Genomic DNA, 27,557 nt, shown 5'->3' on the forward strand with positions numbered 1-27,557 from the left:
TTGGGCAGGGCCGGGGCAGCGAGAAGCTGGACAGGGCATGAATGATTTTAATGGATGGGCAGAAGCCTGGCAGATTGGACAGGACTGGGGCAGCGAGAAGCTGTACAGCATTTGCAGAATATGCCATCAATCTGCTTCCACCCATCTGATACTGTGCTACAGATAAATGAAATCAAGTGCTGTACAGCTTCTCGCTGCCCCAGCCCTGTCCAATCTGCCAGGCTTCTGCCCATCCACTAAAATGATTTTAGTGGATGGGCAGAAACCTGGCAGATTGGACAGGGCTGGGGCAGCGAGCTGTACAGCACTTGATTACATTTTTCTGTAGCACAGTATCAGATGGGTGGTAGCCTGGCAGATTGATGGCCGGGGCAGCAAGAGGCTGGACGGGACGTCACATGTTGCACTAGCACTGTGCACTTGGAAGGTGACGACCACTGAGGCACTGAATGAGGTAGGACAGGTGTAGGGGGAGGAGGGGGGCTTTGCAGTAAAATATGGAGAGAGAAGAGGTCACAGATCATACTTATCGCTGGGACCAGTAACCTGTCTCCCGCAGCAGACGCTTTCTCCTGCAGCCATCCTCTATCCTCTCTGCGGCTCTGCCGCGTCTCTTCCGGGATGGCTACTGCGCATGTGCAAGATAACAGCGAAGACGCCGCCAACGTGATGAGGCTGCATCATCGCGTCATTGCGTTGGCGGCGTCATTGTGGTTATCTCGCGCATGCGCAGTAGCCATTGTGGCAGGGGGAAGAGATGCTCCGGGAGAAAGGGGGCTCTACCCGGGAGTCCGTGAGATTACCCACAATTACGGGAGTCTCACAGACATTCCGGGAGAGTCGGCAACACTGTCTTAGATGGACAAAACCATGTGCACTGCAGGTGGGCAGATGTAAAAGGTGCAGAGAGAATTAGATTTGAGTGAGTTATTTTGTTTCTGTGCAGGGTAAATACTGACGGCTTTATTTTTATATTGCAATATAGATCACAATGGTCAGCAAATCTGCAATATCTTCTGTAATTTATAAGTATACAAACTTCTAATACGCCAATACAATGTAGAATGCACTTACCATGTCAACTCCGACAAAATATCCAAGGCTTTCTTTCCCAGGCAGGACATCGCAGAAAATAACGGTTCCAAACTCCATACCCTCTCCGATTTTCAGAGACACTCTGGAGTTGATCTCAAGAGGAGGAATCTCTGCCTGGCTAGGGTCTACCGGAGACGCATAATCGCTCTCTAGCTCATCGTCATCTTCCTCGCACATTTCTAATTTGTCTAGAGCAACAAACACGCCACACTCCTCATCACATCGAAATAGCTGTTTTCCCTGGTACGACCCATCTGTAAATCCCTGACCGCGGCCGTCTTCCTGGTAGGTGAGAAAAGAGATTTCATCAAACCATTGTCCTGAAGAATGTACAGTACATAGACACCACACACTGGCCCTCATTCTGGCTGACTCGTAAAGCTGCGGATTTCGCACCTTTGCGAGTCCATTAAACCGCTGCCTGCACGAATGCACGCCATACGCACGCTGAATTCACCCGCGAGCATGCAAATGGATGTTTTGGGGGGGGGGGGGGGGGGGATTAATTCGATGGTCATACAACTATGTAATGCACATACAGTATAAATGTAATATAAAATCAGCATAGACCAAGCTAATGCTTTCACTGATATTTTGCACATTTCGGCAAGCTCATTTAACCCCTTCCCGCCGCAGCCTGTTTTTGCCTTCCTGACAGAGCCCTTTTTTTCAAATCTGACAGGTATCACTTAAGTGGGGATAACTTTTTTTGCTTTTACTTATCCCAGTGATTTTGAGATTGTTTTCTCGTGACACATTGTACTTCAAGTTAGTGGTAAATTTGGGTCGATACAGTCTGTGTTTTTTTGTGAAAAATACCAAAATGTCGTAAAAAAATGGAAAATTTAGCAATTTTCAAAATGTTAAATTTTCTGCTTGTGAGACAAATAATCATACCACTCAAAATAGTTAATAACTAACATAGACCATATGTCTACTTTATGTTTCCATCATTATTTCAAAATCCTTTTAATTTTTTTGGACACTAGGAGGCTTAAAATATGAATAGCAAATTCTCAAATTTTTAAGAAAATTTCAAACACTGATTTTTTTAGGGACCAGTTCAGTTCTGATGTGACTTTGAGGGACTTGTATGTGAGACACCCCCATAAATGATGCCATTTCAAAAACTGCACCCCTCACAGTATTCAAAACAGCATTTTGGAAGTTTGTTAACCCTTTAGGCAGGGCTGGGCAACACCGGCCCTCCAGATGTTAATGAACTACACATCCCAGGATGCTTTGCATTAGTTTTGCTATGTGGCCATGCTGAAACTGATGCAAGGCATGCTGGGATGTGTAGTTCATTAACATCTGGAGGGCCGGTGTTGCCCAGCCCTGCCTTTAGGTGTTTCACAGGAATTAAAACAAAGTGTAGGTGAAATTTCAAAATTTCATTTTTTTTGCAGATTTGCAATTTTAATACATTTTTCTAAGGAACACAGTAGATTTTACTAGAGAAATGTGACTAAAAATTGATTCCCCCAATTCTTTTGTTTTCATAAATATCCTATATGTGGCCCTAGTGTGCACGTTGACCAAACCACAGGCTTCATAATAGAAGGAGCACCTACTTGATTTTGGAGCCTTCTTTTTATGAGATTATTTTTTAGGCACCATGTAGGTTTCTAGGCACCATAAGATGCTAAAAGTTAGGAACCCCCCCACAAGTGACCCCATTTTGCAAACTACACCCCTCAGGGAATTCATCTAGGGGTATAGTGTACATTTCAAACCCCCAGGGGTTTCACCAATTTTGATACAACTGGGCTGTGCAAATGAAAAATTACATTTTTTACACAAAAATGCAGTTCTGGCTCCAAATTTTTCATTTTCACAAGGAATGAAGGAGACAAAGCACCCCAAAATCTGTGCCCCAATTTCTCCCGAGTACGGCAATGCCTCACATGTGACCAAAAAATACCATTTGGGTGCATGGCAGGACTCAGAAGGGAAGGAGTGATTTTTGGATTTTGCAGCTCAGATTCTGGTGGAATGTTGGTGGGTGCTATGTCGCATTAGCAAGACCCCCGAAGCACCAATACAGTGGAACCCCCCCACAAGTGACCCCATTTTGCAAACTACACCCCTCAGGGAATTCATCTAGGGGTATAGTGTACATTTCAAACCCCCAGGGGTTTCACCAATTTTTATACAACTGGGCTGTGCAAATGAAAAATTACATTTTTTACACAAAAATGCAGTTCTGGCTCCAAATTTTTCATTTTCACAAGGAATGAAGGAGACAAAGCACCCCAAAATCTGTGCCCCAATTTCTCCCGAGTACGGCAATGCCTCACATGTGACCAAAAAATACCATTTGGGTGCATGGCAGGACTCAGAAGGGAAGGAGTGATTTTTGGATTTTGCAGCTCAGATTCTGGTGGAATGTTGGTGGGTGCTATGTCGCATTAGCAAGACCCCCGAAGCACCAATACAGTGGAACCCCCCCACAAGTGACCCCATTTTGCAAACTACACCCCTCAGGGAATTCATCTAGGGGTATAGTGTACATTTCAAACCCCCAGGGGTTTCACCAATTTTGATACAACTGGGCTGTGCAAATGAAAAATTACATTTTTTACACAAAAATGCAGTTCTGGCTCCAAATTTTTCATTTTCACAAGGAATGAAGGAGACAAAGCACCCCAAAATCTGTGCCCCAATTTCTCCCGAGTACGGCAATGCCTCACATGTGACCAAAAAATACCATTTGGGTGCATGGCAGGACTCAGAAGGGAAGGAGTGATTTTTGGATTTTGCAGCTCAGATTCTGGTGGAATGTTGGTGGGTGCTATGTCGCATTAGCAAGACCCCCGAAGCACCAATACAGTGGAACCCCCCCACAAGTGACCCCATTTTGCAAACTACACCCCTCAGGGAATTCATCTAGGGGTATAGTGTACATTTCAAACCCCCAGGGGTTTCACCAATTTTGATACAACTGGGCTGTGCAAATGAAAAATTACATTTTTTACACAAAAATGCAGTTCTGGCTCCAAATTTTTCATTTTCACAAGGAATGAAGGAGACAAAGCACCCCAAAATCTGTGCCCCAATTTCTCCCGAGTACGGCAATGCCTCACATGTGACCAAAAAATACCATTTGGGTGCATGGCAGGACTCAGAAGGGAAGGAGTGATTTTTGGATTTTGCAGCTCAGATTCTGGTGGAATGTTGGTGGGTGCTATGTCGCATTAGCAAGACCCCCGAAGCACCAATACAGTGGAACCCCCCCACAAGTGACCCCATTTTGCAAACTACACCCCTCAGGGAATTCATCTAGGGGTGTAGTGTACATTTCAAACCCCCAGGGGTTTCACCAATTTTGATACAACTGGGCTGTGCAAATGAAAAATTACATTTTTTACACAAAAATGCAGTTCTGGCTCCAAATTTTTCATTTTCACAAGGAATGAAGGAGACAAAGCACCCCAAAATCTGTGCCCCAATTTCTCCCGAGTACGGCAATGCCTCACATGTGACCAAAAAATACCATTTGGGTGCATGGCAGGACTCAGAAGGGAAGGAGTGATTTTTGGATTTTGCAGCTCAGATTCTGGTGGAATGTTGGTGGGTGCTATGTCGCATTAGCAAGGCCCCCGAAGCACCAATACAGTGGAACCCCCCCACAAGTGACCCCATTTTGCAAACTACACCCCTCAGGGAATTCATCTAGGGGTATAGTGTACATTTCAAACCCCCAGGGGTTTCACCAATTTTGATACAACTGGGCTGTGCAAATGAAAAATTACATTTTTTACACAAAAATGCAGTTCTGGCTCCAAATTTTTCATTTTCACAAGGAATGAAGGAGACAAAGCACCCCAAAATCTGTGCCCCAATTTCTCCCGAGTACGGCAATGCCTCACATGTGACCAAAAATACCATTTGGGTGCATGGCAGGACTCAGAAGGGAAGGAGTGATTTTTGGATTTTGCAGCTCAGATTCTGGTGGAATGTTGGTGGGTGCTATGTCGCATTAGCAAGACCCCCGAAGCACCAATACAGTGGAACCCCCCCACAAGTGACCCCATTTTGCAAACTACACCCCTCAGGGAATTCATCTAGGGGTATAGTGTACATTTCAAACCCCCAGGGGTTTCACCAATTTTGATACAACTGGGCTGTGCAAATGAAAAATTACATTTTTTACACAAAAATGCAGTTCTGGCTCCAAATTTTTCATTTTCACAAGGAATGAAGGAGACAAAGCACCCCAAAATCTGTGCCCCAATTTCTCCCGAGTACGGCAATGCCTCACATGTGACCAAAAAATACCATTTGGGTGCATGGCAGGACTCAGAAGGGAAGGAGTGATTTTTGGATTTTGCAGCTCAGATTCTGGTGGAATGTTGGTGGGTGCTATGTCGCATTAGCAAGACCCCCGAAGCACCAATACAGTGGAACCCCCCCACAAGTGACCCCATTTTGCAAACTACACCCCTCAGGGAATTCATCTAGGGGTGTAGTGTACATTTCAAACCCCCAGGGGTTTCACCAATTTTTATACAACTGGGCTGTGCAAATGAAAAATTACATTTTTTACACAAAAATGCAGTTCTGGCTCCAAATTTTTCATTTTCACAAGGAATGAAGGAGACAAAGCACCCCAAAATCTGTGCCCCAATTTCTCCCGAGTACGGCAATGCCTCACATGTGACCAAAAAATACCATTTGGGTGCATGGCAGGACTCAGAAGGGAAGGAGTGATTTTTGGATTTTGCAGCTCAGATTCTGGTGGAATGTTGGTGGGTGCTATGTCGCATTAGCAAGGCCCCCGAAGCACCAATACAGTGGAACCCCCCCACAAGTGACCCCATTTTGCAAACTACACCCCTCAGGGAATTCATCTAGGGGTATAGTGTACATTTCAAACCCCCAGGGGTTTCACCAATTTTGATACAACTGGGCTGTGCAAATGAAAAATTACATTTTTTACACAAAAATGCAGTTCTGGCTCCAAATTTTTCATTTTCACAAGGAATGAAGGAGACAAAGCACCCCAAAATCTGTGCCCCAATTTCTCCCGAGTACGGCAATGCCTCATGTGTGACCAACAAATGGCAGGACTCAGAAGGGAAGGAGTGATATTTGGATTTTGCAGCACAGATTCTGGTGGAATGTTGGTGGGTGCTATGTCGCATTAGCAAGACCCCCGAAGCACCAATACAGTGGAACCCCCCCACAAGTGACCCCATTTTGCAAACTACACCCCTCAGGGAATTCATCTAGTGGTATAGTGTACATTTCAAACCCCCAGGGGTTTGACCAATTTTGATACAACTGGGCTGTGCAAATGAAAAATTACATTTTTTACACAAAAATGCAGTTCTGGCTCCAAATTTTTCATTTTCACAAGGAATGAAGGAGACAAAGCACCCCAAAATCTGTGCCCCAATTTCTCCCGAGTATGGCAATGCCTCATATGTGACCAAAAAATACCATTTGGGTGCATGGCAGGACTCAGAAGGGAAGGAGTGATTTTTGGATTTTGCAGCTCAGATTCTGGTGGAATGAATGGTGGGTGCTATGTGGCATTAGCAAGACCCCCGAAGCACGGTGAAATGATGAACCTAATAATCCATAGATGTGTGGTATATTTTAAAACACTCCTTTATACATAGGCCGGGTTTGTCGGGGCAAGTTTCACAGTGGAAAATAGTATCCTTTCTTATTCCCTTTTTATAGCAAACTTTGCACCTTTTTTGTGTCCTGCCCTTTCTTGCAGTGGAGGGGATTTCGTTAGGAAAATGCTGCCCTGGTACAATACGGGGGCCAGTACTAGAAGTACTGGGGCCCTCTGCCTGCTGGTTCCCAAATATTAGGCCCTTTATGACTTCCTCTTGAAAGTGCATAAATGTCCCCCTCTGGCTGGTAGAATGGAATAGCACGTAAGCGTTATACAGTGCCATCTGGATGATATACACGGCCAGCTTCTTGTACCAGATTTTTGTTTTCCGCAGGGGACTGTACGGCTTCAGTACCTGATCTGAAAGATCCACTCCGCCCATGTACTTATTGTAATCTAGGATACAATTAGGTTTTGAGGTGTGGTTACCTCACCTGGTACCTCGTACAGGGATGGAGGTGGTACTGTCTCCATGAATTGTTGTCAGTATAAGGACATCCCTCTTGTCCTTATATTTGACCAACAACATATTTTCGGTGCATATTCCCCTGCTTTCACCCCTTCTCAGTAATTGGGCAACGTGCGTTTTTGGGAGGCCTCTTTGGTTCTTGCGCACAGTACCGCAAGCTGCTGTACCTCTTGAACCAAGGGCCTTAAACAGGGGGATGCTAGTGTAAAAGTTATTCACATAGAGGTGATAACCTTTATCCAGGAAGGGGTGCACTAAATCCCAGACAATTTTTCCACTAACACCTACGAGGGAGGGGGGGCATTCTGGCGGTTCAATTCTTGAGTCCTTCCCTTCATATACCCTAAACCTGTGGGTGTACCCTGAGGTGCTTTCACACAGCTTATACATTTTTATGCCATACCTTGCCCTCTTACTGGGAAGGTACTGGCGGAATTTAACCCTTCCTTTAAAATGTATAAGGGACTCGTCGATACAAATAAATTTTTCAGGGATGTACATCTCTGCAAATTTGGCACTGAAATGATCAATGACCGGCCTGACTTTGAATAGCCGGTCAAAGGTGGGATCATCTCTGGGTGGGCACTGTGCATTATCGGTGTAATGTAAAAATTTAAGGATTATCTCAAAACGAGTCCGAGCCATGGCCATACGGTAAAGTGGGGTGCTGTACAGAACATCTGTACTCCAATATTGCCTAATTTCTGGCTTTTTTACTATGCCCATATGTAACACCAGACCCCAAAACGTCATCATCTCTACTGCATCTACAGGGGTCCACCTAGCAAATGATGACGTGGGGTTTTGAGCAATAAACTGCTGGGCATATAAATTACTTTGGTCCACCATTAAATTTATAAAATCATCAGAGAAAAATAATTTGAAAAAGTCAATTTCTCTGAGACCTGTTGAATCAAATTGGATTCCTGGGATGGCCAAAAACTCAGGAACCTGGGGCTCAAAATTGTCTGGTGGTGGGGTCCATACGGGATCAATCATTTGGGAGTGGGGGTCTCAGCTGCTCTACGGGGGCGTCTTTGAGGGGGTCCCTCATCACTAGAGGAGGAAGAGGAGCTTAAGACGAATCCTTCAAATTCCCCGCTTGCATCACTGGCTGTGTCAGAGTCAGAGGCAAGCATGGCATATGCCTCCTCCGCTGAATACATTCTTCTGGATGACATTTGGGATGACATTTTTATTTTTGGGTTTCTGTAAGTGCAATGTTTCAACACGTGTATAGTGTTGGGGGGGTACAAACTTTATTTCAACACGGGGGGGTATGTAGTGTGTAGTGTGTATGTAGTGCAGAAAAAAAAATACTTTATACAGGAATTTGATCCCAATAAAAAAAAAAAAAAAATTGAAGGGGTTAAAAAAAAAAAAAAAGGTCCTGCGCCAAAAATTGAGCACAGATGTTGGTCAGTAACGTCCGTCACTGAACAGCGCTCAAAGGCAACAGGTGTAAAAACAATTAAAAAAAAAAAAATACCACAGCACTCTCCAAAAAAAAAACAATTTAAAAAAACTGCAGAAAAAAAATGATATCAACCCTGTGCCAAAAATGCTGTTCAGTGATGTACGTCACTGATCAGCGGCCACAGGACACCCACAAAAGCACCCACAAAAGCAACGTGGGTGTAAAAACAAAACCCCACTGCAATCCCCCCCCAAAAAAAACTGCAGATCAGTGATGCAGTGATGCGACACTGATTAGCAGTGAGGGGCAGTAGGCAGACAACTGTGGGTGCAACCTGACAGGGTATATATAAAAAAAAAAAACCCTGGACCCCCAAAAAGTTGCTGATCAGTTAATTAATTTAAACTGATCAGCACAAAAGGGGGGGCAGCAGTCAGTTGCACAGGCAGCACAACCTTTGGTGCAACTGACAGGTATATATATAAAAAAATAAAAAAAAGTTGCTGATCAGCACAGATATACTGATCAGCACAAAAGGGGTGCAGCAGACACAAAATATAGCACTCTCTATCACTCTCTATCACTCACTATATCTGACTATCTCTGACTTTCTCTCACGATCTGTGACTCTATGACACTGCAGCAGCAGGACACAGGAAGTCACAAGATCCAGGAAGCATCCAACTGCTGGCAGCACGCTACCAGCGGTGATCAGCGGTGATCAGGTAAGTATCAGGCAAGGTTCAGGTATGTATATCACGACAGAGTGGCCGGTGACCGCTCTGCACGCAATTCCAGACCGGAATGGCGTCTGCAGCGCAGTCACCGTTAGTTTAAATGGCGCGCCTTGGCTGTGATTGGTCCGTCGGACCGACGGACCAATCACAGCCTTGGGGGCAGGTGGGGTGAGGTGTCGTCGTCACCGATGACCCCCTCATGCCCCCTCACACCCGGCGGTGATTGACACCTGTGTTACCGAGCGTCTGATTCGCCGGTAACACACAGGAAAACGCTGCGAATGGCTGTTCACATTGAACAGCCAATCACAGCGATCGCCGACGGGGGGGCGGCATCGCCGCCCCCCCTGGGCATGCAGGGACATGTCTGCTGTCAGGGACAGCAGACATCGTCCCTCTGTCACTGCGTCTCTAGACGCAGTGGCACTTTGAAGTCATGACGTATATATACGTCATGTGTCGGGAAGTACATCCCGGCCATGACGTATATATACGTCAAATGTCGGGAAGGGGTTAAAAAACTAAAGTGATATAGAAAAAATGCCAAAAAAATATCTAAATACAAAAAGTTAAAATATGAATAATCAGCATTAACTCGATATATGTTATTTTTGTTACATGTTTGTAGGTTATAGCTGTTCTCATTTGATCTCAGCAACTGTTAGGTCAAGGTTTTAAAAAAGTCTTTGTGCAATTGTAAAACTGATTGTGAACGTCATTCAGCCAAGTATCATATATAAAAGGGAAAATGTGTCTTTCGGTCTCTCTTTCTATACAAATCCACAGTTTACAAGACAAGATTGTGTCATTTTATATAAGACCGTATTAAAATACGGCCGAAGCAACAACAACAAAAAAATCTAAATCGAAATTAATTATGGTTCATTTTTAATTAATTTAAAACCACAAATTTTGTTTTATGCTCATTCCGATCACCAACCACACCCACTGATACAAGCCCATCACATCATATGCTCAGGGCTCTCTCTCTCTCTCTCTCATATAAAAGTGAAAATGTGTCCTTCTGTCTTTCTATACAAATCCACAGTTTACAAGGGTATATCGTATTATGAGCGTATTAAAACACAGGCAACTTAAAAAAACGTCCAAATCAAAATTAATTACACTTAATTTTTTATTAATTAAAAACCACAATCTTGCTTTACGTTCATATGTATGTTCCAGCATAACTCTGGAATTACTTCAGCAATTTACACCAAACTTGGTACATATTACGTCTACTATTAGAATCTGGGAACAAACACTGTGTGGCTAACACACCCCTAACACCCCTGGGGGTGAGGCAGCAGCACAGAGTATTTCAGCAGACAGCATAACTCTGGAATGGATGGAGCAATTTACGCCAAACTTGGTACACACATAAATTCCAATCTGTGAACAAATACTGTGTGGGTAACACACCCATGGTGTACGGGGCATGCATGATACTGTATGTCAGTGATGACAGGGCTGCATGTGACAGGGACAGTGAACCCACACACTAAAGGTTATAAAGTGGCAGTAGCAGGGTCCCCCAGCAGCACAGAGTATATCAGGATCTGCATAATGTGCTGCGCTTTAACGTAAATGAACAAAACAACTAATGTTATTAATATTAAACAAACATTCTTAAAATCCCCGGCAACGCCGGGTATTCCAGTTAAGCTGTGTACACACGGGGGCGATATATTGCTCAGTGTCTCCTTTTCGCTGATGAAAGGGAACCTCTGACGGGGGAGCCGCAGAGGTAATCAGCTGGTCACAGGAGCAATCATAAGGGGGCTAAAAATGGGAGCGCACACCCGGCAATTTATCACCGGTGCACACTCCAATCGCTGGCAATATGGTCGCTCAGCGACCATTTTGCCAGTGATCTATGCCCGTGTGTACGCACCTTTAGTGTACATATAAAGTTGTGCTCATAAGTTTACATACCCTAGCAGAATTTGTGATTTTCTGGCCATTTGTCAGAGAATATGAATGATAACTCACAAACTTTTCTCTCACTCATGGTTAGTGGTTGGGTGAAGTCATTTAATGTCAAACAACTGTGTTTACTCTTTTTAAATCATAATGACAATAGAAACTACCCAAATGTCCCTGATCAAAAGTTTACATACCCTGGAGATTTTGGCCTGATAACATGCACACAAGTTGACACATATGGGTTTGAATGGCTGCTAAAGGTGACCATCCTCACATGTGATCTGTTTGCTTGTAATCAGTGTGTGTGTATAATAGGTCAGTGAGTTTCTGGTCTCCTGAAAGACCCTTGTATCTTTCATCCAGTGCTGCACTGACGTGTCTGGATTCTGAGTCATGGGGAAAGCAAAATAATTGTCAAAGGATCTGAGGGAAAAGGTAATTGAACTGTATAAAACAGGAAAGGGATATAAAAAGATATCCAAGCAATTAAGAATGCCAATCAGCAGTGTTCAAACTCTAATTAAGAAGCGGAAAATGAGGGATTCTGTGGAAACCAAATTACGGTCAGGTAGACCAACAAAAATTTCAGCCACAACTGCCAGGAAAATTGTTCGGGATGCAAATAAAAACCACAAATAATTTCAGCTGAAATACAGGAGTCTCTGAAAAAAAGTGGTGCGGTTGTTTCAGGATGCACAATAAGGAGGCATTTGATGATAAATGGGCTGCATGGTCGAGTCGCCAGAAGAAAGCCATTACTACGCAAATGCCACAAAGCATCACGCTTACAATACTCCAAACAGCACAGAGACGAGCCTCAAAACTTCTGGAACAAAGTCATTCGGAGTGATGAGACCAAAATTTAACTTTTTGGCCACAACCATAAATGTTACATTTGGAGAGGATAGGAGGAGGGTGGGCGACCCGCACCACATATTATTGAGTTTTTCGGTACTTGTTTTCTAGCACGGCCACACCGATTTACATCGGGGTGGTCGTGTCAGAAAAATCGGGTCGATCGCGTCGCATGCGATGCGATCGACGCGACCGACCTTTGACCCGATTTTTTTTTTAATGAAATGTAAATCGGGTCCCTGGGACCCGATTTTACATTGGATTCAATGTAAAATATTCCCAACCCCCCCAAATTTAACGGCGTACACCCCACCCCACGATAGACGCCAACCCGAAGCGTGGCGAGCGCAGCGAGCCCGCGAGGGGCGGCGGTGCGCGTCCTACGACCTTTTCATTCCCCTACTATCCACGTCGGCGTGGAGTTGAGAATAGAATAGTGTGGCGAGCGCAGCGAGCCACCGAGCCCGAAGCGTGGCGACCCCCGCGAGGGGACGCGTATACCTGTGAAGTTATACGCGTCCGCTCGCCACGCTTCGGGCTCGGTGGCTCGCCACACTATTCTATTCTCAACTCCACGCCGACGTGGATAGTAGGGGAATGAAAAGGTCGGAGGACGCGCACCGCCGCCCCTCGCGGGCTCGCTGCGTTTGCCACGCTTCGGGTTGGCGTCTATCGTGGGGTGACGACGGGGACATCTATAATGTGAAATGGGTCATATTGGCCCATTTCACATTTTCTCACTATTTCAATGTTAAAAAATATTTTAACATTGAAGCCTATGGAAAAATCGGGGGCATCGCGTCGGGACCAACGTTAATGGTCCCGACCGACGCGATGCCCCCGATATTTTACCTTTCCCGACACGATTTCAATGTTAAAATATTTTTTAACATTGAAGCCTATGGAAATATCGGGGGCATCGCGTCGGTCGCGTCGGGACCAATGTTAATGGTCCCGACCGACGCGATGCCCCCGATATTGTGTCCTAGCCGGCAAAATGGACCTGATTTCAAAGGAAATCGGGTCCATCGTATGGATCGTGTACCTTAACTTAAAGGTACACGATCCATACGATTGTGGCCGTGCTAGGAAACAAGTACCAGTTTTTCAATGTGATGTGAGTGGAAATATGCCTACCAATGGGAAACTTATTATATATAAACCTTTCCCACTTGGTTAAGGGTGCAGTCTAACTGATTGGATACGTATACAGTATATAGGAAGAAGAAAGAAATCAGTTTTTTTGTGACGCACTCCTTGTTCACAATGCCTAAAATAATTTTATTTTTAATATAATATCTTTAATACATTTTTGTGTGTTTATCCTTTAATTTCTGTATTTACTTACAGGCCATCATTTGTTTTCATAACAATTTTTAATTTTATTAATTATAATGGACCCGATGATCTGTACCCCTGTATCAGGGATTACAGTGGCGAAAATATTAAAAAAAGGTTGATAGATACAATATTGGAACTGTGAGATATAATAATCACAGTGTATCCTATAGAAAATTATACTATGTACTTCAATGTTGCAAATATATACTCGAAGGCTTAGATACCTACAACACAGAACTCTCTGAATGAGAAGTGATCGGGGAATGAGCTTACACCACACCAATTAATATAGGACAACAAAATTGGGTACTTATGTAGTATCTGGGCGTCTGATTTAGAAATCGGATCGGATCGCATCGCATCGCATGCGACCAAATCGTATGCGATGCGATGGTCAAGATTTTTCCATAGGATTCAATGTTAAAATGGTCTGAGTCCATTTTAACATAGAATTCAATGGGAAAAAGGGGTCCTTTTCCTTTCCCCACTATCCAAGTGGGCATGGAGTTGGATATAAACCTGTGGCGAGCGTAGCGAGCCTCCGAGCCCGAAGCGTGGCGAGCCCCGCGAGGGGACACAGAATACTTTTTAAGAAATATGCGTCCGCTCGCCACGCTATATAAGATCAACTCTATGCCCACTTGGATAGTGGGGAAATGAACAGGACCTTCTTAACATTGAATCCTATGCAAAATCGCATCGCATCGCATCTGACTGTATGCCTTAAGGTAAGGCATACAATCACAAAATCGGACGCCCAGATACTACATAAGTACCCAAAATTGGTATTAAAATCTTTTATTGAAAATATGTGCATTGATTAAAAAGACATAATACTTACCCGCACCAGAAGCGGGATTAACTGATAATACTATCAAAACAAACTTGTAGCAGCGGCCAGCAGAGTTTTATTTTAATCTTTCAAATTTCTTTTTCTCTATATCTATCAACCTTTTTTTAATATTTTCGCCACTGTAATCCCTGATACAGCGGAACAGATCATCGGGTCCATTATAATTAATAAAATTAAAAATTGTTATGAAAACAAATGATGGCCTGTAAGTAAATACAGAAATTAAAGGATAAATACACAAAAATGTATTACAGATATTATATTAAAAATAAAATTATTTTAGACATTGTGAACAAGGAGTGCGTCACAAAAAAAACTGATTTCTTTCTTCTTCCTATATACAACATTTGGAGAGGAGTCAACAAGGCCTATGATGAAACACGGAGGTGGGTCGCTGATGTTTTGGGGATGGTGAGCTAAAAAGGCACTGGAAACCTGATCAAAATTGATGGTGAGATGAATGCAGCATGTCATCAGAAAACACTGCAGGAAAATTTGCACTCATCAGCCCGGAAGCTGCGCATGGGATGTACCTGGACGTTCCAACATGACAATGATCTAAAACACAAGGCCAAGTCTACCTGTCATTGGTTACAGCAGAATAAAGTGAAGGTTCTGGATTGGACATCTCAGTCTCCTGACCTCAATATCATTGAGCCACTCTGGGGAGATCTCAAACCTGCAGTTCATGCAAGACAGCCCAAGAATTACAGGAACTGGAGGCTTTTTGCCAAGAAGAACGGGCAGCTTTACCATCTGAGCAAATAAAGAGCCTCATCCACAACAGACTTCAAGCTGTCACTGATGTTAAAGGAGGCAATACACGGTATTAAGAACTGGGGTACGTAAACTTTTGATCACGGTCATTTGGGTAGTTTCTGTTGTAATTATGATTTAAAAAGAGTAAACACAGTTGTTTGACAAAAAATGGCTTCACCCAACCACTAACCATGAGTGAAAGAAAAGCTTCTGGAGTTATCATTCATATTCTCTGACAAATGGCCAGAAAATCCCAAATTCTGCTAGGGTATGTACATTTATAAACACCACTGTATATAAATAATACATTTGTCAGAAAAATCTTTAAAATAAATAACAAACAAGAAGAAAACATAACTTACCAATAATTCCACCCCAAACCAGATGCCGGTGACAGTCCTTTCTGGCAGCAATGGTCCCCTATACCGTACAACACCTGGGTAGTGCCCATCTCCCGGCCTCAGGAAAACCCTTACGGCAGAGCCAGTCTCGATCTGCAAGGCCTTAGAAAGCCTGACTTTATTTTTGAACAGGCTACATCTCTCCTCACAGTTTGTGATAGCCAGCAGCACCTCTGCCAGCTTCTCTGTAATTTCAATGACATCTTTCTCGTCCACTAGCAACAGTGTATAAGGCTGCTCCAAAATTTTAAGCGCGATCTGGGCTTTTTTGCTCTTCGATGGGATACTCCGGCTGTGGGCCACTGCCGACCGCTCCTGAACAAACTGTCCAATGCTTCCTCTGGGGACTTTGATCTGTTTCTGTGTCTGTTTGTCAACCAAGCTGCACTCTTGTACCAGCAGGTAAAAGATTCTCTCTTCCCAGTAGGTGGAGCTGCTTTTCTCTTGACCCCAGAGACTTGAACTCATTGTGATAAGGCAGAATTCAACTTGGGGGAGTTCCGAAAGTCCTTAAATAAGATAATTTTATATATCCAATACTATGAAACTGCCAAGTCGATGACGCAGGTAAATGAATGAAACGCCACCCTAAGGGGAACATTACCGGAATAACATTGATGTAGGTTGCGGATAAGAAGCAGAACATTTGGTACTTGTGTATTATCACGGCGCCCACTAAGCAAATCGCATCGCACAGCCCGGGGCAAAAAAAAGAGCAGTGAATAAATTACATAGGAAAATCACAAACGATCGTATCGTACGCATGTGATGCGATTTTGCCTACGGTGCCGTACGTATGGTAATTGGGCACCGTGATAATATACAAGTAGCGATCATTTTTAATATATGTATACTTTATAGGTAAACAAGAATTTTCAACGAATGGATATATTTGATTAATGACACTTTACCATGTTATCCGTTGAATTTGCAGCAGCAGCTGTTCTCTGTGGCTTTTCTTGCTCAGACTCAACGGTTCCTTGCTTTGCAATGTGCTGCCAAAAAGAAAGACAGGTTTATTATAACCAACTAGTTACAAGCACGTCAAAATGATGGCTTCTGCCATATACTTTTACCTGCGACAGTTTTTACTTTCACTTTGATCGGTGACGGTTTTTTTATTCCACTGTGAGCTGCGGCAGTTTTTAGCCCACAAACTCTCCACCCTTACACAAAGAAGTAATTTTGTCCGTTGAGTGGTGAGAGGTGAGGAGTATTAAGAGAAGTGTGTGTGTGACAATGCCAAAATCATAGATTGCCAGGAAACATAAGTGAGCAGAGCCTGTGATATCAGAAAGTGAAAACGGACTGCTATGTAAAGGCCCATACACACTGGGCGACTTTCAGCTCAAAGCCGCCCAGTGGGTATGCCCCAGCAATGAGCAGTGAGCGCTGCTGCGCGCCCCCACATCATCGCTGGGAAAGCCGCTCACCTGCTGGTAATACCAGCAGATGAGCGGCTTTTAGGACGGCTTTGCATAATGCTGCACGCAAAATGCTGAACGCAATCATCGCTGTCCATACACGCTGGGCATAGTCGCCAGTGTGTATGGACCTTAAGGCAAACTACAACTCAAAGTAATTTTAAAGCTGGACAGAGAGAACATTACCTTCCATTTTTACAGATTACAGGACCACAAAGGGAATTTAGGGCCAGATGCACTAAGCTTCAAAAGTGGTAAAATGAAGAGTGATAAACAACCAGCCAATCAGCTCCTGCCTGACATTTTTCAAACACAGTCTGTGACATGGCAGGTAGTAGCTGATTGGCCGGCTGTTTATCACTCTCCGTTTGATCACTTTTGAAGCTTGATACTGTACATCCGGCCCCAGTGGTGAAACTTCATCCCAGGTGCCAGGAGGCAAAATAAATGTCAGTTCCCCCCTAATAGCTCAATCAGGGGTTTATTCTAGTTCATTCTTTCTGACAAAATCCTTCTTAGATGGACAAAACCATGTGCACTGCAGGGGGGCAGATGTAACATGTGCAGATAGAATTAGATTTGGTGAGTTATTTTGTTTCTGTGCAGGGAAAATACTGACTGCTTTATTTTACACTGCAATATAGATCTCACTTTGAAGAAAAACCCCACCCAAATCTAATTCTCTCTGCACAAGTTACATCTGCCCCACCCGCAGTGCACATGGTTTTGTCCATCTAAGAAGGATTTTGTTAGAAAGAATGAACTAGAATAACCCCCTCAGTAAGGCGTCTGTCTCCAGTAAGACAGGTCATGGGTTCTAACACAGGGTGACCCTTGCAAAAATGATGCTACAAGGGGAGTCAGCCCCATAAGGGATATTGATGGCTTTCAATTAACTGATTCAAACATGCAGTGGAGGAGAGGTGCCCCCTTGGGAGCAGGAGCCCGGCGGCAGATGACTCCATTGCCTCCCAGAGTTAAACCTGTCTGGCCCTAGTCTGTCTGCAAACTACCCAAGTCAATTTCTTAAAGTGGTGCTGGATATTAATACGTTCAACCTGGCATCTTTTTTTAATATACTGTACATACCTCTAATCTGAATCCATCAACATGAAATCTCATATATAATCGGTCGTACCTCATCAATGGGCTCAGCAATGATGACAAATTGCAGTTTTTTTCTGAATTATGTTGGCCACAGATTTCAAATGCCCAGAATACACTGCTGCTGAAATTATCTTGAAGGTCAAAGCGTAGTGCAAGTCTGCTTTCAGTGAAAGTCAAGGTTGGTTCTGGATCTGTCACAGGGGGGAAAAAAACAATGAAAATATCACACATTGAGAAGTCGTAGCTATGTACAGTGCAGTGTTCTGGATCCTGAGCATAGGATTCTCAATGGTTAACTTTCTAAATGATTTGAGTTGAGAGAAATTGAATTGATAATAGTTATACACGGACATCATCCCCTGTCCATTTAATCACTTCAAAAGTGATAAAATGGAGAGTGATAAACAGCCAGCCAATCAGCTCCTACCTGACATGTCACAGACTGGGTTTAAAAAAAAAAAGGCAGGAGCTGATTGGCTGGCTGTTTATCACTCTCCATTTTATCACTTTTGAAGCTTGATACATCTGGCCCAAAAGCAGAAGACTCAGAGCAAGATGTATGGGTTGAGAAGGGTTATCAGCACAGGTCCACTTCTCCCCATGTATTACTGTGCTGGTGTGAGGTACCGCACCCCTGCCATTATAAAGTGCATCTAGCTTTAAGATAGCATGGAGATAAGCCGGGCAGTGTATGAACATTCAATTACACTGACCGCTCCGACGAATGCAAATATCAGTTTCTACAGCTGCAGTTTTCCTTGACCAATAACCTCAGCAGGGACAGAGGCATACCTGAAAAAGGGGAGTGACCCCTGTTCAAGGTGGTGTGGCCTTGCAGGGATACCGCACCGTGAGCACCACCCCAATTTTCTGTCATTGTGGGGAGGTGGCCAATGCTCTGATCTACTGGTCATGCCCCCAGCTCCTCTGACTCTCTCATGCTGCTTTCAGACCGCAAAACTGGCTTTGACCAGGTATTTTGAAACGTTTCTAAAAACGGGTCTGACAGGTAAAACCCCTTTCACACCGTATCTCTTAAACTGGATATTACCGTTTAAGTGCCGTTTTTTACACTGGCAGACCCGTTTTTGGAAACTTTCCAAAAACAGGATCAAAGCCAGTGCAGTCTTCAGCAACCCCCCCCTGTAACACGCTGTGTGGCAGCGTGTTACAGTTAACACCCCCCAATGTGTTTAAGAAAGCCCCCCGTGCAGCCAGTACCTCATGCCTTGCGGATCACCCCCCCCCCCCCCCCCCCCCCCAATGTGTTTAAAAAAAAACCCGTGCCTTACGATCCCGGCTGTCGGCTCCTGCTCCCGTCGACTCCTGCTGCTTATAAAAAAAGTGACTTTCGGAAAATGGCTGCCCCCATACCAAAGACAGTTTTTTCAAACAGTCTTTCCTATGGGGCAGCCATTTTCCAAAAGTCAGGAGCAGGACAGCTGGCGGGATCGGAAGGCACGAGGCACGGGGGTTTTCTCAAACACATTGTGGGGGCGCAGCAGTGAGCACTTTTGGTCCCCAGTGCCTGCATATTTAACGAGCCGGCCGTCCATTACATATGCGCATATGTAATGATTTGCTAATTACATATGCGCATATGTAATTAACGGTCGGCTCATTTAATATGCAGGCACTGGGGACCAATAGTGCTCACTGCTGCCTGGGTACCGTTTCAGACCGCAAAAAAAATTACCGTTTTAAAATACCGGTTATTTTAAAACGGTAAATTCACTCTGGACCTTTCAGACCGCACATATTACCGTTTTGAAACGGCAATATACCGTTTAATTTGTGCGGTCTGAAAGGGGCATTAATAGACGCTGTGCATCTAATCACCTTAGCGACTGCTAGGGGGGCTGCCAACTGCCCCCAGCACCCACCCCATAGAAGACCAACTTTACTCCTGGAAAAACATGCTGTATGGTAAGGGGAGCAAATGCATTTATAGTGTTTGCATGCAGGGCAAATACTGGCTGATTTCGCATGAAGCACACAAATATTGGGCAGTCTTTACAATTTGAGCTAGAACAGGACCCTTCCCAACTGTAAAGCGGCCGCACGAAGTGCAACACAGTTTTGTCGAGGTAGAAATGTACTTGATCTTTTATTCTCTGCTCCTGACTTGGAATAAGCTCCTTTATTTTCATGTATTGCATTTACTAGAAATTAATATGTGAGCTCTATATGCCAGAAAACAGTCCTCAACAAATATTTGCCATACTGTAAAGAAATACCACTGTTAATAAATATATCCTATAATGTGCTATCGCTTGAAGTCCCCTGACTACAGAAGCTATAGCCGTGCTGTATCCAGCAGTGATGACCTAGGAAAGTGTGGGCTCACAATACAGAGATAGGCAGTCCTACTCCTACCTCCTCAATAACCCATTCCCCATCTCTCCTTGCAGCGTCTGCTGTCAGCGCAGTCACAATGGAAAGTGGCTCTTTTCTCCGCTACAGAAGGCTGGTTATTATGCAGGGCTATAATTACCATCTCACGGTCAGCATGCGAACTCACGCATTACGCACCCATGCTACATGCAGCACGATGAAAATAGCACATGGCTTGGTTTTAACCCCTTTGCTGCATCAGAAGTAGATGATGGCAGTGAGCGCAGATGTATCCAATTACCATTACTTTAATATTTAGCATTTATCGGCAGCACGTCTCTGTCTGCATACAGGCTTGGGGAGAAACTGTGCGTTATGGAAATCCTGGGATTACAAGGAATCTGTACAATGGAGTAAGTGAATGAAAGATGTGCTAACATTCCACGGACAACAGGAACATGGGGCCTTATTCTAGTTCACTCTTTCTGACAAAATCCTTCTTAGATGGACAAAACCATGTGCACTGCAGGTGGGGTAGATGTTACTTGTGCAGAGAGAATTAGATTTGGGTGGGGTTTTACTTCAAAGTGAGATCTATATTGCAGTGTAAAAATAAAGCAGTCAGTATTTACCCTGCACAGAAACAAAATAACTCACCCAAATCTAATTCTCTCTGCACATTTTACATCTGCCCCACCTGCAGTGCACATGGTTTTGTCCATCTAAGAAGGATTTTGTCAGAAAGAGTGAACTAGAATAAGGCCCATGGTTACTAAAGTGGGTTAAGTTATCCAAACAACTGTATCAATGCGTAAGCATTAAATATAAAGAACTGCATTACTCCCAACGGCCTGTACAAGAATATGCACTGAGACGTGTGCTTGCATTTATTTTGTTCCCGACAGTCTATTTTGAACACATCCCGATTCAACAATCCTCCTATACACATGGAACATGTCCATTGCACAATGATAACAGTACTTATTAAAGAAACAAGAAACAATATTAAAACAATAACAGGCAGTAGCAGAAATCTCCTGTATCTGTGCCAGTCCCTCCCTTTCTGGCACCTAAAGGTTTTTATGGTGGCTGCTTGGCAAGTCGGGCTTACCAAGTTCCGGAATGGAAGGTTTGGCACAAACACTTTATTACCATTGCACTTGGTGTATGAATGAAACAATAACTTCTCTATTGGACACTACTGATTTCTTTTTTACATACAAATATAAATGTGCACTCCCCAAAAATGGGTGAAGGCTCTGTTCTGCATAGGGAGTGGTGCTAGTTCCAGCCTCAGCACAAGCTCTTCAATACATGGGTTTATTAAACCGCTCTTTGGAGGAGATAAATACGGAAGACCGGCAAACGGAATGCCAACATACCTTACAGGGGTCAGGTAAATAGACTGACTTTCACCCTGCCACCCCAATTCTCCCGCCCGCAGCCTGTCCCTAACCCAGCCTTCTAAGTGCCTAACCCCCATACCGGTGGTAGGCAGAAAATTATACAGAAAATAGCATGACACCATCTTTTTTTTGTGCTGCTGTCAGGAGTCACCTGTAGGGTAATGGTGCCCTTTTAGATCAAGCTATCCTACAGGTGACTCCTGACAGCAGCACAGTAACCCCCTTGAACCCAGAGTTGTCACGATCACTCATTGACATCCAGACAGCCCTAAATTCAATCATCCTACATGACACAGTGAACACACACAACTTGCTTTCTCAAACATACTCCTCTGCAGTCTCTCTACCTTCTTTCCCTGGGAACAGCAGTTTTTATAGTGTTTTGTGAGTCTTTAATATATGTAATGCATCGATCAGATTGGTATTCTGGTCCACTTTTGTAAATATTCACATGTTTGTACAACCATTGTCTTCTACCTCTGTAGTTATGCTTCCCCCGGGTTTCCACGGCAACGGGAGAGACGCTGCCAAAGTACCGGCGCAAAGTATGGACACACGCTGGGGAGGCTGGCGCGAGCCAAGCAATTGGATGCTGGACGCGCCCCCCCGTGAAGGGGGGGGCGCTGCACATGGACGTGATGCACCGGCTGGGGCGTGATGCACCGGCTGGGGCTGACGTCATCCAACCTGCGCGAGAACGGGCGTGCGAGCTGTGCATGTGAAAAGGGGGTAAGTCAACCTTAATCACTTGGGCAGTATATATGTGGTGTATTGGACACTTGTATTTGTGTATGCATTAAGTTCTTGATAAAGGTCTAACCGACCGAAACATTGGACTTGAACCCTGATTTTATTTGCTTTGAAGCCCCTTTGAGTTCGAGAGAGAGAGAGAGAGAGAGAGAGAGAGAGAGAGAGAGAGAGAGAGAGAGAGAGAGAGAGAGAGAGAGAGAGAGAGAGAGAGAGAGAGAGAGAGAGAGAGAGAGAGAGAGAGAGAGAGAGAGAGAGAGAGAGAGAAAAACACAATATTGTACAGCACATAAATATAGCCTCCGGTATATTTGGCCAGTTCTTGGAACCAGGATTAGTTGTCCAATCACCTCGTAAGTGCATGCAGTAAAGGCCCATACACACTGGGCATCTTTGAGATGAAAGTCGCTCAAAACACCCAGTTTGAGCGGCTTTCAGCTCAAAGCCGCCCAGTGTGTAATCCCCAGTGATGAGCAGTGAGCACTGCTGCGTGCTCCCACATCATCGCCAGGAAAGCCGTTCATCTGCTCGTTATACCAGCACATGAGCGGCTTTGAGGACGGCTTTGCATAGCGCTATGCAACGCCGTCCTCCCCCCTCCATCAGCACCAGGCAAGGGAAAAGCGGCTCAGTGTGTATGCACTGAGCGGCTTTCCTCCCCAGCAATGAACGTGATCATCGCTGTCCATACACGCTGAGCATAGTCGCCCAGTGTGTATGGACCTTTAAACACACGAACATTGTGTGGTAGTATAGTCTATATAAACACACTTTCAATGATCCTACTCGCCGGACTTAAAGGTGAGAAAAACCTATAAAAGTTTGTTTAAAACATTATTTGCTTCCACATGGTCTCAATGGAATATATATGGCCAAAAATGTGCACAATATTGTATTATGAAATATAAAAGTATTCATTAAAAAGTGAATACAATAATCGGGCTAATTAAATCTCACGGTACAAATAGCATACCTCCCAACATTGGACTGCCGCAAGGAGGGACACTTTGCGCACCCAAAATGTTGGGGGGTGTGGCCTATTCCAGCGAGGCCACGCCAGTGAGGATTCCATTAAACAGTGAGGTTCGTTGCATTTTGCGGCGAGTCCTGCCGTGTTGATGGCCCCACTCGCCGTTTCTATTTTTCTGGAAAGAAAAGGCGAGGTGGAAACGGCGAGTGAAGGGGGCGGCATTGAATACTCGGACGGGGAGCTATCGGCACGGCTCGCCGTATACCTCTCCGGACACAGGACACAAACACCAAAATGATCATCTGCCCTCTATATTACGATGTGTCCTAGCTGTCAGAACGCCAATAACATACAAACAACAAACAAAGCATAATAAAAACAAACAACAGAGGGGAACATTACTTCATCATCGTCATCATCATGTCACCTTGGAAATGATTCAGCTCTTCTGAATGATCTTCCTTTGTACTGATGACCTTCCCTTGCTGCCTTGGGACTCCACCCTCAAACAATCCACAGGAATTTGTGCTTACACACGGATTCACAGAACCAAACCAAAGACTAGAGATGTGCCGCTTCTGATTTACTCTGATTTCCAAGCAGGATATTATTGGCTTTCCCAAATCACATGACAGTTGTTGATAGTTGATAGCCAATAAGATCCTGCAAAACCAAAGTGTTACCTTGTGGATCTACAGCATCACAAACAAAGCTGGAGCCGTTCTCATATATTTATAAAGTGGGAAGATGGAAGTTTTCAATTCGCATTAGACCGGTAAGAACACTGCATATAGTCTGCACTACCCCTACTCTACTCAGAATACGGTCACTAGGTCGACAGTCAAAAGTTTGACATGCATTAGGTGACCAATGCAGGTCAACACATGAAAAAATGTCGACATGGCTTAAGGTTGGCAGGGTCATTAGGTCGACACAAGGTTGACATTGGGAGGGTCGACAGTCCATGTTTTTCATGATTATTTAACAGATGTGTTGACAGGCGGTATTTCATGACCTACCATCCATTAGGGTGTAGAGGGAGAATATAACAGTGTGCCAAGCGTAGCGAGGCACCGATTCGGAACGCACGGCGCGCCATGCGAGGGGATGTGGTGCACTTCTTCAGTGTTGACTGTGTCGCCATTCAGGACAAAAATTGTGAAAAACCCATGTCAACCTTCCCAAGGTCGACCTATTGACCCTGTCGACCTTAAGCCATGTCAACCTTTTTCCACGTGTCGACCTAAGGCCTGTAGTGGCCAACCTTATGCATGTCAACCTTAGTTTGGTCGACGTAATGGCCATACCCCTCTACTCTGCCTAAACGCCAGTGGCAGGACAGCTATAAGGAGTTACGGAGGTGAAAGAAGCGGGTCATAAACTCCCGGTAGTTACTAATTCCCTTTCCTTATTTTGATTTTTTGGGGCAGTAATATCCAAAATGCCTGTGTGTAAATAATAGAGTGCAACGCCACTGCAGAGGGTAATTTACCGGATGCGTTATAAACCCAAGTGATGTTCACCGGTTCCGGCCCACTTGTGATCCCATTGGCTAGAATACACGGTCAGGTCCATAAATATATAGACAGGGAACACATTTCTGCTATTTTAGCAACTTACCAAAACATTTTCAAGTTGCAGTTATAAAATGAATGTGGTTTTAACGTGCAAAATATTTGATGGATATCTAAACAGGAGTATGGTTTTAAGAACTACAACTTAGGGGGTATTTAATCTGGGGTCCCGACAGCCGGAACCCCGGGCCAGTAACTCGTCAGACGGAATTCAATGTTCCGAATGTGGGAAGGTCGGTGAATCGGCAAAATAACTGACATGAATTCGACAATCAGTGGGCGATTGTGAAAAATAGTCGGGTCTGACACCCCTTATTGCGGTCATTAATGTAAGCATTGAATAGGCGAGTGCCGACATTTCCCCTGTCGCAAAATATAATCACAGATTGAATACCCCCTTAATAGGATGTCCCCTCTTATCAAGGGACCAAAATTAACTGGACAATTGAAGCAAACGTTGTTTCATGAACAGGTTCGGCTTCTCCGGTGTTATTTCTTTATCAATGGAGCAAGCAAAAAGTCATAGTTGCTTCCAAGTGTGACAGGTGCATGTGGAAAGCTCTCAATGCTAGTAAAATAAGACATCCTTAAGGCCCATACACAATGGGCGACTGAGCTGAAAGTCTCTCAAAACAGCCTGTTTGAGCGGCTTTCAGCTCAAAGCCGCCCAGTGTGTATGCCCCAGTGATGAGCGGTGAGCGCTGCTGCGCGCTCCTGCATCATCGCCGGGAAAGCCGCATCAGCGCCGGGCAGGGGGAAAGTCGCTCAGTGTGTATGCACTGAGCGGCTTTCCCCCCCAGCGATGATAGTGGTCATCGCTGTCCATACATGATGGGCATAGTCGCCCAGTGTGTATGGACCTTTAGGTTGCAAGAAACAACTTTCTGGGTTAGAAGGAACCACAGCAGTGGCCATATTAACAAGTTGGCACAATCTTATAGGGAAAAAAAACACACTGGTGAGCTTGGGAAGGCAAAAGGATCCAGACGGCAGTGGTGGATAAACACAGAATCTTTCCTATGGTAAGTAAAAAGGGTATGGATCATTAGGTCTACAAGAAGTTGGTTGACACCATTAGGCCGACATGCTGAAAGGTCGACATAGGTCTAGGCCAGGGCTGGGCAATTGCGGCCCTCCTGATGTTGATGAACTACACATCCCAGGATGCTTTGCATTAGTTTTGCTATGTGGCCATGCTGAAACTGATGCAAGGCATGCTGGGATGTGTAGTTCATCAACATCTGGAGGGCCGCAATTGCCCAGCCCTGGTTTAGGCTGACGAGTCAATAGGTCGGCACAAGCATTAAGTCAACAGTCAAAAGGTCGACCTTTCAGGGGGTTTTGTCAGTTTTTTACCTGAATGTCGACACAGTCGAAATGGACACTGAAATGTAGCACCGCTGCGCTCGCCATGCTTCGGGTACACTTTTTATGCTCCCACCACTCCCTAGTGGATGCTAGAGCATGAAATACCGCCCGTCGGCACATGTCGGCTCAAAAAGCAGTAAAACCCCATGTCGACCTACTTGGTATGACCCAATGACCATATCCCCTTGAAACTGTCTTAACTGTGCAGTTTACTCAAACTGAAACTAGCTTGTCACCATTTCTGTAATTGCAGCTGAACAACAGGCCACACACTACAATGTATGTGACAGACAAAACACACACACACTGGGCAGAATCATCCTCTGATGCTGCACACATTCTACCTATGCTGTCACCAGAATATCGGGGAAGGATGTATGAAGCCTGATAAAGTTGAAGGTAATAATGCACCAGCCAATCAGCTGTGTTCGAAAAATAAGTTAATAGTTGATTGGCTGGTCGGTTATCGTCTTCCACTTGATTTCTTTACCATGTGAAAGAAACAAACTCTTCTGTCACGCCACATAGCATCTATACAGGAGTCACACCCCCGACATTCCTACCTGCAAACCCTTTTCGTTATAACCAGCACATTTTATAGGAGTTAAAGAATATTAGTATAATTAGGAATGTGGGCTAAAAATCGTTCTCAAGTGACCACTGTGGTACAATCACTACAAATGTCTGTCCCGTAAATGATTCATGATCTATTTTCTTTTCTCCTCGATCTCCCGTTTCACTGAGTAATGAAATATTAATGGCAATGCCTGTGTTAAGCTCTAAATATGACACGAGAGGCTTTATCGCAAGGCAGAGGCCCATGCTGAATTATGCCTGGGTACAGCAGCATTACCTATGTGCTATATGTTTAGGTCACACTGCTCTCCATCCCTACTGTTCCTCTCATGTCCAATGCAGCTCTCCGCTGATCCCTACTTGAGTCTTTCATCCAAAGCCTGTACACTGCGCTAGAAAGGGAGACGATATGCATAATAACGATGTACAAACGATATTGATAAATGCTCCTGGTTCCTTATCGAACACCTTTCTTAATTTTTACACCCAAATACACCCCTTTAAAAGGCCCCCATACACTAGTCCTAAGGACAAGTTGGACCAGTTTGCCCTTGAGAGCCCCCGCC

At 44.4% G+C, this 27,557-nt stretch overlaps 1 protein-coding gene across 4 annotated transcripts in view; it reads right to left on the reverse strand.

Moving 5' to 3' along the window:
• CYLD (CYLD lysine 63 deubiquitinase) overlaps positions 1 to 27,557 on the reverse strand; it is an 83,454-nt gene that overhangs the window by 41,455 nt on the left and 14,442 nt on the right. For all 4 annotated transcript variants that reach the window (XM_083165234.1, XM_083165235.1, XM_083165236.1 and 1 more), the window contains exons 3-6: positions 18,048 to 18,207; positions 16,397 to 16,480; positions 15,447 to 16,073; positions 1,075 to 1,377 (exon numbers count right to left, since the gene is read on the reverse strand). In XM_083165234.1, coding sequence (XP_083021360.1) covers positions 1,075 to 1,377; positions 15,447 to 15,953 — 810 coding nt within the window. In that variant the 5' untranslated portion in view covers positions 15,954 to 16,073; positions 16,397 to 16,480; positions 18,048 to 18,207. The remainder of the gene's footprint in view (positions 1 to 1,074; positions 1,378 to 15,446; positions 16,074 to 16,396; positions 16,481 to 18,047; positions 18,208 to 27,557) is intronic.

This window comes from Crinia signifera, chromosome 11, assembly GCF_055691185.1.
Source record: "Crinia signifera chromosome 11, ASM5569118v1, whole genome shotgun sequence".
NCBI lineage: Eukaryota > Metazoa > Chordata > Amphibia > Anura > Myobatrachidae > Crinia > Crinia signifera.